The sequence below is a fragment of the Misgurnus anguillicaudatus genome, chromosome 21 (genome assembly GCF_027580225.2).
Source record: "Misgurnus anguillicaudatus chromosome 21, ASM2758022v2, whole genome shotgun sequence".
Taxonomy (NCBI): domain Eukaryota; kingdom Metazoa; phylum Chordata; class Actinopteri; order Cypriniformes; family Cobitidae; genus Misgurnus; species Misgurnus anguillicaudatus.
In genome coordinates, this window is record NC_073357.2 from 38,361,229 (window position 1) to 38,375,608 (window position 14,380).

A 14,380-nucleotide genomic window follows, 5' to 3' on the forward strand; every position below is an offset into this window, starting at 1 on the left:
GATTAATGGGTTCTCGTCACGAATATATTCACACATGCTGGAATTGAGGATAAATTAAAGATGGCTTTTTCCTGAACAAGGCAAACCTTTAAAAGTTAAAATGTATTAAGTGCGTATTCTCATTTTGTTTAGTGCCTAGACACACGCAGATGACCCATTAGAAATGTTGTCTTTACAAATGCTGATACAACATAAGACAAATACACTGATGTTCTTAAATACCACTTAAAGATATATCAGCCCAAAAGTAAAAGCCTTTTAAATTTAGCTCTGGTTAATTTATGGCATTGTTGGCGGTAAGAGTAAGTAGACTGCTTCTGCTGCTCCGGAGGCTTGGCTGTCAAAGGAGATAAATCAGCTGGTTGTTTAATGAGAGTCGCAGTCTAGTCCGGTGATGAATGTGTGGAATAAGAAGAGAGACCGCGTGAACAATGACGTCCTGTGCTCAGTGTGTGTGTGTATGTGCGCCCGCCCGCGTGCTCATTTTGTAATGTCATACTAAAGGCAGTCAGACGGAGAGCACAAAACCAGCGAGACTATACTGGACCATGTTGGACTTTAAAGCGTCCATTTGCATGTTCATAATTAGAGGAAAGGCACGGTATTAAAATTAAACTATTTATTGATCAGATATGAAAAAGTTTTACAGCGCTGGGCAGTCTCAAGGCCACAATAGGCAATCGACTAACAGCCCGCATTTGGAGAAAACAGTTATTTATAAAGTATGTGACGTCGATCTTCTTCTTAGAATCTCCACCCACAAAGGCCGTTCCCCTCGTACATCTGACTCCATTACCACACCCATTTTTAGCCTGTAGACAAAGATAAACACACCCAAACAAAGAAAAAAACAACTGTTCTCCACACAACCCTGAGATCCATGCAGCCCGTCACCTTCTCCCCAGTACTCCTCCACTTCACATATGATTGACTTCACATAGAATATAATAATGCTTTCTTAAAAACAAATCATTAATAAAACATTCATTTATTCATAAAAAACATAAGCTGTAAGATGAAAGTGATTATTATGTAAAACATATTTCAATATCATGACATCATTTCATTATTCGTAAAATTGGTTATATGAATAAGGCACACATTAACTTCTTTAGATAGATAAACACATATTACATCTTTTACTGCAATACTACTTCTAAGCAAAACACTTTAATCATTATTCAAAAAAACATCTGTCAGGGAAGAAAACACACACAGAACAAGCGCAGGAGATTCTGTTCTTCAAGGATGAGCTGCCCTGCCCCCTATTAGCTTATTCTGTATGCAACCTTCATTTCATTGGTTAATACACATTTATCAAAGACAACATCTTATATTTATTACATCAATTATTCACTGATTAATACTGATTAAGTAAGAAATATATTGCATATTTTATCCTGTGAATATTAAAGTATTAGTTAATACATGGTTATCTGTTTGCTTTTCCCACTCTGGTCTCTTTCTTATCTTTGACAATCTCCAGACATAAATTCCTAGCTAATCCTTCTTGCAGTTTTACACACACACCCAAGCTGGTAGCTTTCCACTCTCAAACTCAAACACCTCGTTTTTACATAATAGCTCAATGCATATATGAAACACCCAGTGTTTGTAGAATAAAATGATTAATTAAAGAAATATAAAATGGAACAAAATCAATTTCCACAGTCCTTATTTGGACATCTTTATAACTTTAACACTTTTGGCAATCATAGGTAGTAAATATGTAAAACATAATTATTCAACAACACAACAATACTCCATTGTTCATGAATTGGTTAAATGCATTCATTAGTTAAACATACTAATCTTCACTTTCTCTAAATGTAAAATAGTTATAAAGCAAACAACTTGTTTATTGAAACCATCTGTTCTGTGTGTTTTCCCTTAAGGGCTTTTCTATAGCCCCCCTGGCTCCCACACACATATCAGCCACCCCCTCCTTGGTAACTTTCCACACACAGACAACTTTCTTGTGGTTATCACAGAAAACATTGTTGTAACAATACACATGAATTAAGATTATAAGCAGCACGATTAATAAAACAAAATCAAATCCCACAATTCCCTCTCTTGACCTCTGAAAGAGGTCACACATTTTCTTATTCCTCCTCATCCAGGTTCTGTAGGCCTAATAGGGGCATACTATATGGGGGCGGATTATTCTCTTTTTTCTCTATTGCTGACACTATTAATCTGTTGCACAGGGATCTAAGACAGGGAATACAACAACATCCACAGGTCACCAGGATAGCCACTAATAGACCAATGTACACTACTATAGAGGTTACTATTGCCCTCCACAGTCTATCATACTGCATAAATCAAAGGTGTATGACGTCGTTGAATTTTTTTTTTTTTGTGTAATTTAATTCAATTCCCCCATATCTCTTTACACACTAATCTTGTGGTGTTGTTTTGGACCTTTTGTCAATTTTCTGATTACCTCCATTGTTTATGCTAAATATTATGGTGATTATTATTGCAGTCATAACCCCTAGGGCCCACAGAACCTTCCAATCTCCATATAGCTTCATCTCTGTGGAAAAATACACTTATGCCTATTGGCAAATACTCAAAAAACAATCATAAATTCAAAAAAAAAAATGAAATGTAAAATTAATACTGTAGAATTGTATAAGAAACTTAAAAATTAGATTCAAAAGGAAACATTGAAATGTAAGATTATATAAGAAACTTAAGAAATTCAAAGGTCAATATGGTATATAGCTACCCAGATTATAATGAATAAACAGTAATTGTGATGTTCAGGTCCCTGAACACTTCCGTCAGGATTTCCACCACCTTATGGAAGTCCAATTTATCTACCCCACACCCCAGCTGTTGGTAAAATTCTCATATGTTGGTAAATCAGTACAGTTTTGTTTTGTTATTAAATGAAAAATCAATCTGCCGTCGTCCTCATGGGTAACTGCACATTCACCTGTGTGTTTGTTCTGTCTTACAACCTTTTGTGGTTCTGTTGCTGGGCTGGAAAAAATGTCACCTTTTTTATGCACAATTTTACAAAGTGTTTGTTGACTTTGTTGTTGGTGTTGTGTGAGTGTTACCAATGATGTTTCACTTCCTGTTTGTTCTCCATTTACTTTCACTTTCAACACTCTCCCTCTCTTGGACCTGAGTCCTCAGGTCCACACCTGTTTCTGTGAGAGACCTGCTGGGAAAATCACATGGAACACAAAAAGAGATGGAACCATGTGTCGCCTTTGACCTGTAGCTGGACACAATGTTAGGTTTTTTCTTTTACTCTCGGTAGCCTGGACCGTCTCGATTCGGCCCAGCACCGTCTGAACACCTTCACTTTTACTCAATCATCATTTGTAACAGCTTAGTCTTTGTCCCAGTGTCGTGTAGCCTGGCAGGAAAAATGTTTAATCATAGCAGTTAGTTTGTAGAAATCAACATCATTAGTTAGTGGCAGGATTGGATCCTACACCAAGGCATTCCGTGGGCCTGGAAACTGTCGACCTGTAAGCAATTCAAAGGAAGTGAAACCAGAAATCCTGTTAACAGAAGAGCGAATAGATATTAATGCAATTGGCAATGCGTCAAGCCATATTATTTCTGTCGGTGCACAGATTTTGTCAAGTCAAGTTTTAATGTCAAAGTCAGGTTCATTATCTCAGCTTTGCTCTGGCATTGGGGTGACAAGCAGCCCCGAAACTATTTGTCAATTCCAGTGCGTGTTTGTCAGTTTGTCAGATCTAACTTTGTCTTGGGAAACCATGGTTGGGCATATAAGTGGCTTATTAGGCAGTTGACAACAACCACTTCATTAGGTACCTTCACAGCCTTTATTATTTGTCAGGCTTCGCTATCATTTATTATAGGCCGGCCTTTCCTGGTTTCAAACCCACCTATCTGCCATATGGCAGTTCCATATATACTGCACCAATCACATATTCATAGTCACTATAAATAATCACCCTCTCTTCACCAGTGTAGTGCAAGGCTTTGATAACAGCTATCATTTCAGCTGTCTGTGCTGACTGCTTACCCTCCAATTTACCACTCACTTTAGTCACAAAATCACCCTCAACCTGGTCAACCACAGCAAACCCTGCCTTAAGCGTACCATCTGATGCTCTAAAACAAAGCCATCCATAAATAACGTGATTACCGGTGGAGGAGTTGTCAGTGGTACCGCGAACAAACCATCTCTCAATTTGTTTGCTTTTTCCGTCAATGTTATGCAGTCATATGGCTCACCCTCAGTGATTAGATCAGTCATGTTTACACCCTCATGGACATAATTTCAGGTTTGGTTGGCCAGGATTTTGTGGTACACTTGATCTAAGACACCGTTTTATATATTGGTACATACCTTATTATCTATTGTTTGTTGTTTATAAGGCCCAAAAAATAAAAAAAATAAAAATAAAAATAAAATAAAAAATAACATAAGTCTCTGGTCCTGGGTCAGACATAAGGCTCTATCTCTCCATAGTTTAATTAGCCATTCATTTGTGCCCCGTCCGTCCGGGGGCACATTACAACATTGACAGGTCATTGTAATTTCTAGGTCCCTATCTATTATTAACTAGTGTGTTGGAGTAATACAGAAATGTGTGCAAACTAGACTGGTTTGCTACCTTATAGGGTAGTGATTTGTTGATAGTCACTTTTCAATTTTACCAGAAACCCATTATACCCACCGTTGTAGAAACTTTTTTTTTTTTTTTTTTTACGGTGGACTATTTAGGCCCATTATCCACTAGGGCTCTTAATGGTCCATGAGAGGTCCAGCCATTCCTTTCATGGTGGGTTCCTGTGTGCCCCCTTATTCATCCGCATCACTCCCTTTGGCCCCATGTTGGGTGCATAGGCGCCATTAAATCTGGTTGTGATGGGTTGTGTGGCGCTGGTGGTCCCCTGGCAAAACCACCATTTCCACGCCCGCCACCTCCTCTATTGGGACCCCATCCCCTTGCATTTGGTGCGTTAAGTGGATACCTTACACCGGAATATTGGGGCTGTGACCCATTTTGAGGGCATCTTCTGGCCCAATGACCTTCTTGTCCGCACACATAACATGTATTCCTGCCAAAACCTCCAAAACCTCCCTGTTTTGGTGTACTACTCCTTCTTGGCCCTCCCCTTCTCTGTTTGTTATATCCCTCCGACGGCTTTCCTGTATAGGGTGGGCCTTTATATGAATCTATGGGCTGATTGGGATATTGTACGTTGTCCGGGACACTAGTTGTCATAGCTACTGGTGTTGGTTGGGCCTGCTTGGGCATTTGTTTCTTTTTTGTGTTGGCCTGTTTAGTCTGTTCTAGCTGCAGTTTCAAAAGCTTATTCTTAATCTTATCTACCTCTACAAGTTCTGTTTGTGTGATTTGTTTATGGCCCTGTCTGTGTAATACACAAGATCTCTTTCCCATGTTGCTATCATTTGTATTTCTCTGTAATCTTAATAGAGTTGTGATTATCTCTCCCTGTGTCATAATTGTTTGTTGTAATCTTTCCATTTTTCTTTTCAGGGCCTTTATTTCATCAAATTCAGCATCTAGTTCACCACTGTTTACTGTTAACACCGGCTGTTGCTTTGAGATCGAAACAGACTTTTCCTCATAAGGAGGAGGTGTGTGCAGTGAGGGGTATAGTGACTTCACTTTAGGAGGAGCCATGGGTGGGGCTGAGGGTACTGGCTCAGTGTTTCCTTGTCCTTTTACTTGCTCACAGCACAACTGTCAACTTCCCCTTTTTCTTTGATTTAATAGCCTGCATGGCAGCAGCAACCAGAGCTAATCTCGTCCAAATTCTCAAATCTGTTTCTAAGTCTTTTACAGTTGGTCCCTTTCCAAACTACTTGCCCTTTTTCCATTGCACATACACTGTTAGGCAACCATACTCATCACATTTTTTTATTTAGCCATTTTCACACAATTTACAAGCATTCAAAATTTCAAAAAAAGCACAAAACGTCACTCTTATCTAACAAAAGGATATATACACCAGTAGTTTTCAGGAGTTTCACCCGCAATACAAACACAATACAACTTTCACAGAAATGTCACAAAAATAACAACAATATATCAACAATACTATTCACATTAAGACGTCACTTCTTCTTTCCAGTATTCGTGGACCTTACATCCACGGGCTGCTGTACACCCCCTACAGGCTATACAACCTGAGTCGGTATTTTATAATACCTAATGTATTAAAGGAATCCTCAACCTTTTTAATTAATTCTGTTAACTTACACCGCCATTAACAGTATTCTTGGACCTTTCATCCAACGGGCCTTTCACCCCTTACAGGCTACAACCTGAGTTGGTATTTTATAACACCTAATGTGTTAAAGGAATCCTCAACCTTTTTAATTAATTCTGTTAACTTACACCGCCATTAACAGTATTCTTGGACCTTTCATCCAACGGGCCTTTCACCCCTTACAGGCTACAACCTGAGTTGGTATTTTATAACGCCTAATGCGTTAAAGGACTCCTCAACCTTTTATTTAATAACAAAATTCAAAAATTTCAAAAAGTTTTTCACTCTGATCAATTTATAAAAATATAAATTTGTAATTCAGTTCGGATCTCCTTATCAACACAAGTAATTTGGTATATCCAATTAGCAGAATTTGATAAAACAGGCTTCTGCTTACCTTATTTTAATAGAGCGCTCTTTTTGTGTTGAAAGGGAATCCTCGCTTACTCTGGTTTCTTCAATGTGAAACCCTCCTTCCGCTCACTCTCTCCTTTCCCTCCACAAAACGTCAGGGGTCACCAGTTGTTGGACTTTAAAGTGTCCATTTGCATGTTCATAATTAGAGGAAAGGCACGGTATTAAAATTAAACTATTTATTGATCAGATATGAAAAAGTTTTACAGCGCTGGGCAGTCTCAAGGCCACAATAGGCAATCGACTAACAGCCCGCATTTGGAGAAAACAGTTATTTATAAACTATGTGACGTCGATCTTTCTTCTTAGAATCTCCACCCACAAAGGCCGTTCCCCTCGTACATCTGACTCCATCACCACACCCATTTTAGTCTGCAGACAAAGATAAACACACCCAAACAAAGAAAAAAACAACTGTTCTCCACACAACCCTGAGATCCATGCAGCCCGTCACCTTCTCCCCAGTACTCCTCCACTTCACATATGATTGACTTCACATAGAATATAATAATGCTTTCTTAAAAACAAATCATTAATACAACATTCATTTATTCATAAAAACATAAGCTGTAAGATGAAAGTGATTATTATGTAAAACATATTTCAATATCATGACATCATTTCATTATTCGTAAAATTGGTTATATGAATAAGGCACACATTAACTTCTTTAGATAGATAAACACATATTACATCTTTTACTGCAATACTACTTCTAAGCAAAACACTTTAATCATTATTCAAAAAAACATCTGTCAGGGAAGAAAACACACACAGAACAAGCGCAGGAGATTCTGTTCTTCAAGGATGAGCTGCCCTGCCCCCTATTAGCTTATTCTGTATGCAACCTTCATTTCATTGGTTAATACACATTTATCAAAGACAACATCTTATATTTATTACATCAATTATTCACTGATTAATACTGATTAAGTAAGAAATATATTGCATATTTTATCCTGTGAATATTAAAGTATTAGTTAATACATGGTTATCTGTTTGCTTTTCCTTCTCTGGTCTCTCTCTTATCTTTGAAAATCTCCAGACATAAATTCCTAGCTAATCCTTCTTGCAGTTTTACACACACACCCAAGCTGGTAGCTTTCCACTCTCAAACTCAAACACCTCGTTTTTACATAATAGCTCAATGCATATATGAAACACCCAGTGTTTGTAGAATAAAATGATTAATTAAAGAAATATAAAATGGAACAAAATCAATTTCCACAGTCCTTATTTGGACATCTTTGTAACTTTAACACTTTTGGCAATCATAGTCAGTAAATATGTAAAACATAATTATTCAACAACACAACAATACTCCATTGTTCATGAATTGGTTAAATGCATTCATTAGTTAAACATATTAATTTTCACTTTCTCTAAATATAACATAATTATAAAGCAAACAACTTGTTTATTGAAACCATCTGTTCTGTGTGTTTTCCCTCCAGGGCTTTTTCTATAGCCCCCCTGGCTCCCACACACATATCAGCCACCCCCTCCTTGGTAACTTTCCACACACAGACAACTTTCTTGTGGTCATCACAAAAAACATTGTTGTAACAATACACATTAATTAAGATTATAAGCAGCACGATTAATAAAACAAAATCAAATCCCACAACCACCATCGCAATAAAGGTCTCCGCTATTCTGTGCTTGCTTCATACTCTTTAAAGAACTTTCGAGAACAAAGTAAGTATTTATGGGAGTGTTGTTTTCTTTGACGCAATGTTTTTGTAAGTTGGGAATAACTGACCGCATTTATATCGTACCCGCTGGAGGTATGCATACAATCTAAATGAAACAAATTTAGCCATTAGCTGCACTATTAACTTTATTATAACATCTATACGAGATTGTTATTTATAGTTTTATTATTGTTAAAATCTGTTACAAATGTTATTAGATACACTTATGTACTTAAACATAATTTCTCATGAGTGTTTATTATCTTTAATATTATTATATTATTGTTAAAACAACGTAATCCATTATCTGCAGTAATATAATTGGTTGTTATTATTGGTGTATTGTTATTATTATCAGTAATACTACTAGTACTAATAATAATCAGTTATAGTATAATAGTATACTATTAGTGATAATAACATTATCAATAATAACATAATTAGTAACAGTAATACTACTATTATTAATAGTAATATTAGTAGAATCATATATAATTTCTTTGTCTTTATCCATAGTGATCATGACAGAATCAATTCGGAAGATGATGAGGGCTAAGCTGGTGGTTTTTGGAAGGGATAACTGTGGGAAGACCGGTACATGCAGTACTTTATTAGATTTTAATGACTCTGGGTCTGTGAGACTACTTTTGACTTGCTCTGTTCCTCTTTTGAACTCCAGCTCTCTGTGTCAGATTCATCACCAAGCGATTTATTGGAGAGTATGAACATAAAAGGGGTAACACAGTTAAAATAAATATACACTGTTTGTCTATTGACTCTATTGCAAATAGGCAATCTGTCATTGTGGATCTGGCAACAGAATGCACAATGTGTTGAAGTAGTTTTCCTTTAGTCTGGAGTGCTGTTTTCTTCTTTTGCATCACATAACATGCCATATATTTTGTGTGTGTCTTAGAGGTCACCTACAGGTGTCAAAAAATCGTGGATAAAGAGCCGATTGAGCTGGAGATTTTAGACACTATTAATAAGGTACGGCATGCATGAGATCAGTTGTATTCAGGCAATTGCATGCAAATGTCAACCTTATTATGAATAGTAATGTTTTTTTCCCAAAGTTTGAACCACAATGACATCTCAGATGTCAGTATTTGGTGGTTTAAATGTCCATGCAAAATCTCTGTTAAAGTTTTTAAAGCATTTTTTATTATTATTTTAGTGTAAATATCAGAATTGTCAAGTCAATAACATTGTTTCTTCCTCATAAAGTCTTTCTTTTTTTGTTTATTTTCTTTATTTTTTGGTTACTATTGCTTCTGGTTTGCGCCTTTTAGTTTACAGAATTCCTACAATGTTTTTTGTCTCCCAAAAACTCCTTATTTGTCACGTCCATAACACATGCATGTTTCCCTCATCTTAAATAGAAAACTCATAAATAGACTGATATTTTTCTGATGTCTGGATTCTATCATCATTGTTTAGGAAAATATAAACAGATTGTTATATATCTGTGAATTTATATTTCAAGTTTTGTCACATCCATAATGCTTTTATTGCTCATTCTGTTTCATACCTAATAAGGGGTCGTCTCGGTGTCGTTGTGCATCTGCTGCTGTTTTACAGGCACATTTTATCCATCATTAATAAGAAAGACAACTGGATGCTTTTTAAAACCGCAGATGAGATACAGGACTCTCTGAACCGTTCCATTCCTTTCATGTCTCTTGTGCTCAATCTCCGGCTGCCTGAAGGGCTTTAACAGTCCGCCTGCCATTGATCATGTTACACAGTAGAGCGACATGTGTTAATTCACAGGGTTAGGTTGTAGGGCTGCCTTATGTGAGAGTTGATGGGGATCACATCCTTTGTGCTCCAGAACTGTGTATCAGAGTCACATCTGAGAAAGCCTATAGCTGTTCATCACCTGCACTATTACATCATCTTAGACATTCACCTACCTCATCCCATGCAAGAGGTGATGAAATACTCAAATGTGTCTGTATCTGTTTGTGTGTGTGTGTGTTCAGGAGTGTGTAGGTCCTGCCTCGTCCTCTCTGGAAAGTTCTATTAAATGGGGTGATGGGTTTCTCATAATGTACTCAGTGACGGATCGCAGCAGTTTTGAGGCAGTTTCACGCCTGAAGAAACTAATTGATCACATTAAACAGACACTTGGTAATACTGACTAGAATACTACTAGTGTAGACAAATAGTTGTTGTTTAATAACACTGTTCTGGCATCAGTGCCTCGTTGGACGTTAAAACGTATTGTGCTGTTCTAGTTTTAAGTTTTGGACTCTTTACTGTTATTCATCAGTGTGACTCATCCTGCTTTAATAAGTCTCAGTTCAGAGGTTTTACCTCTGGCAAAAAAACAGTTTGACTCTCTTAATATAGTACTACACAGCCTTTTGTAACAGTAAACTAGCTAATATGAGATATATAGATACATTGCAAAAGAGATAAAGATGGGGACAAAGATTCCATCACAATACTGTCTTTTATAATACTATCTATCTTCAGTTCCTGTCATTTTAATGATAGTCTGTTTTTTATGCCGTTTGTGTATTTTTCAGGCATTCCAACAGTCATTGTAGCCAATAAATGTGACATGGAGAATGGACGAGAAGTAAGGACAGATGAAGGACAGGCTTTGGCTTCAGATCTCAGGTCTGTATCACGTGAGGAGTGATCGTTACTAGTAACTATTTAAGTAAGTATTATAAAGTTACCAAATTATTCAATGGGACCAGGGCGTCATGCACCAATTTGTTAAGGGGGCACAATGTGCACAGCTCACAGAAATTTGTGCATACACAGACATCAAATGAAATAGAGCTTTCAGTCTTTTCCATGGCACTTACATTTTTTAACAATCTGAACACCCCTGCTTTAATGCAAAACCTCCTAAATAAAAGTGTTGACTAACTTATATATCAAATACTATTCAATCGAAATAATGCTGGTATCATATTTGCATCTGAAACAGCATTTTTTATTATTTAAAGGTGCAGTGTGTAAATTGTAGCGGCATCTAGTGGTGAGGTTGCGAATTGCAACCAACGGCTCAGTCCACTGCTCACCTCTTGCTTTTGAAAAACATAGAGAAGCTACGGTAGCCACTACCGGACAAACATGTCATTGTTGGAGACAACTTAGTAAAAACGTTTGTCTGTTAAGGGCTTCTGTAGAAACATGGCTGCACAAAATGGCGGCTTCCATGTAAGGGGACCCTCTGTGTATGTAGATAAAACGTCTCATTCTATGGCAATAAACACATAAAAGTTCATTATAAAAAGGTCTTTATACACCCCTGATAATATAGTTTTGTATATTATTTTCCATTTATGTCAAGAGATACTTCTAAAAATTACACACTGCACCTTTAAGTTTTAATAAATGGCTTGTTTAATTGTGTCATTAATGCATTTTGCCCAACAACTGCATTATCCTGTAAAATTTATGTAATTTTAAAGGAACGCATTATTGCATAAAATACATGAACGTGTGATTCCGCGCCCCCGTGAACTCTGGCGAACTTTGGCGTTGTACCAAGATGAATCTAGAAATCTGCTAATATAACGTCGAGAGTGTCACATTTTAAACATGCATTTTCTGCACAGAGGAGGTTAATTGCACATTACCGTACTGGGGTTTGGAAATGTTGTGAGCGTTTCTTACACGTTTCAATTCCTCAGATAGCCAAAAATGCAGAAGCAACAGGAGCCTGTGAGCGCGCTAAGACGCTAACGACGTCTGCGACTGCGCTGTCAGCGCCTGCCACCCGAATACAGTAATGTAACGTGATCAAAACACTATCAAAACGGCGAAAATCTCCGAAAAGTGCACAGAATTGATAATATTGTGCATATTAAACAGATTAAAAGTCAAATTAATGGACGTTTTTTTGATTTTGAGGTTGCATGCAAAATCCATTTGGCTCAAAAAAGGGGGGCACTTGCCCCCTCAGTTTGAATGTGCATGACGACGCGGGAACATTAACGTGGGATGAATAATCTTGTAGTTGCTTTAACTGTCAGATCATTGATCATTAGTGTGCTGCAACAGAAAACAACTTCATTAAAATTAGGAATTACCAATTATTTTTCCCTAAAGGGCGGGATTTTATGGAAGCCCAGAACTAAAAAATGAGAAATAAAATGACTTAGAAGATAAACACTTATTTTAAGGAAGAAAAAAATATTTGACCTTTATTCAATGGCGTGGTTCAGGGCTTCCGTAGGGTATAAGTTCCCCTTTTACATTAGCTACACTCTAAAAGTTTGTGTTAATTTTAAAGAGCACCTATTGCCCATTTTTTGTCATGTTTTTACATTTCCTTTGGTGTGTGTATTAGTACATGTTAACGATATCCAAAAGGTAGGCTACATGTGATGTAGACAAGACCGACATTATCATAATTCCTCCCACCTGTAAGTTAACTCCTGTTTGCAACCGAATCTTTAAACATGGTAAGGAGCGTCACATTTCCGACTAACGTCAGAAGTATTCAATCACAACGTACAGATTAGCTGGCCAATCAGGGACACAGAGCTTTTCAAATCGATGAGTTTCATGAAGAGAGTGAAATCTGGAGCTACAGAAATGTACGGTATGTGAAAAATAATGTGTTTTTTTAACCATAAACCACACAAACACATTGTATTATACCAAATACACAAAATTGCATTGTTTTTAGCAATGAAATAGGTGCTCTTTAACACATTATGTGTAATTTTGAGTTCAAATAAATAAAAGGGACAACACAAGATGTGTTAAAACACCACAAAGTGTGTTGTTCCAAAAACAACACAGAGATGCGTTAACACATTCGTTTTAAGAGTGTATTAAAGGATTAGTTCATCCAAGAATGAAAATATTAGTCACCTTCAAGTCATCCGAGCCGTACATCTTTCTTTTTTTAGCCAGGCACATTTCATCAAAAATAATCCATACATTTTTTAAATGTCCTTTGCAATGAAACAATGTGTTTTTATAATGTTAGTTCAGAGAAGTCAGCCCCCTGCCTAATCTCAACACGCGTACATTTGTAGTTTATAAAGTTTGAAATATAAATGTTTCCTTCAAAAGCCCACCACTTCCCATTGGAAGACATTTTGGGTGGAGGTGCTTTTTTGAGCTTTTAATATGGGGCACTACTATCCAATGGCATTATAAAGCTGAAAAGAGCCAGAATGTTATTTAATATAACTCCGACTGTGTTTGGCTGAAAGAAGAAAGTCGTACACCTAGGATGGCTTAGGATGTTTTTTCATTCATGAATAAAGTAACTGTACTTTAAGTCACTGCTATGTTTTGGTTGTGGGTGTTGATGTGTAACAGCATGGCTTTGCTGTTGGTGATATAGGTGCAGTTTTTTTGAGCTCTCTGTAGCAGAGGACACTTCAGCAGTGGAGGCTTCATTCTGCCAGCTGGTGCGTGAAGTGCGTCAGGAGTTTCAGCGACATCTGCTGGCTATGGACAAGCGCTCACGTATGCTGCAGATGAGGCATGTGCTCAAAAGCAAACTCACACGGAGTAAAACCATGCAGTGGTGACCGGACTAAATGCAGACGGACTTTCTGCATTCACTAACACAGTGCCCAAATCAAACATCTTTCTAGACAAGAACAACATGGATGTAATTAATGCCTACTGGATTTCTAAGTATGGTTTTGGACAGTTTTATCTGCATGTGCGCAGTTTATAAAAGCAGCAATTACATTGTAGCATTATTTTTTAACTGTGCCATGTATCATTTATGTGCCAAAAAAGAGTCAGGTCCCAAATAGGTAAACCTGTTAGTTGTCTCTGCACATTTAACTGGTACAGATTATAACATTTACAAATTACACACTTCGCCTTTAAGCTCCATTGACCATATACTACTCATTTACTTTCACTGTTATTGGGATACTGCTGTTATTTTTGATTGTACATTTCTTTAATTTAAACATCCTTATTTAAATAGTTGTAAGCCACCCAGTTGTAAGGGTGGTAAGTCACGCTGTATATAGTTTTTTGTAGGTGCTGAGTTCATTTTAATAGGCTTTGCATAAATTGGGCAGATG

At 37.1% G+C, this 14,380-nt stretch overlaps 1 protein-coding gene across 1 annotated transcript; it reads left to right on the forward strand.

Annotated features, from left to right (window-relative positions):
- Positions 1 to 49: 49 nt before the first annotated feature.
- Positions 50 to 14,038, forward strand: LOC129445409 (ras-related and estrogen-regulated growth inhibitor). Its single transcript, XM_073859077.1, has 8 exons — positions 50 to 545; positions 8,284 to 8,355; positions 8,868 to 8,945; positions 9,031 to 9,087; positions 9,268 to 9,341; positions 10,337 to 10,484; positions 10,886 to 10,979; positions 13,678 to 14,038. Coding segments are annotated over exons 2-8 (642 nt in total). The 5' UTR covers positions 50 to 545; positions 8,284 to 8,354; the 3' UTR covers positions 13,868 to 14,038.
- Positions 14,039 to 14,380: the final 342 nt, after the last annotated feature.

Coding starts and splice junctions, on each gene's coding strand:
- LOC129445409 (XM_073859077.1), top strand. Junction 8,946..9,030: donor GGATAACTGTGGGAAGACCG/GTACATGCAGTA, acceptor TTTGAACTCCAG/CTCTCTGTGTCAGATTCATC. Junction 10,485..10,885: donor TCACATTAAACAGACACTTG/GTAATACTGACT, acceptor TGTATTTTTCAG/GCATTCCAACAGTCATTGTA.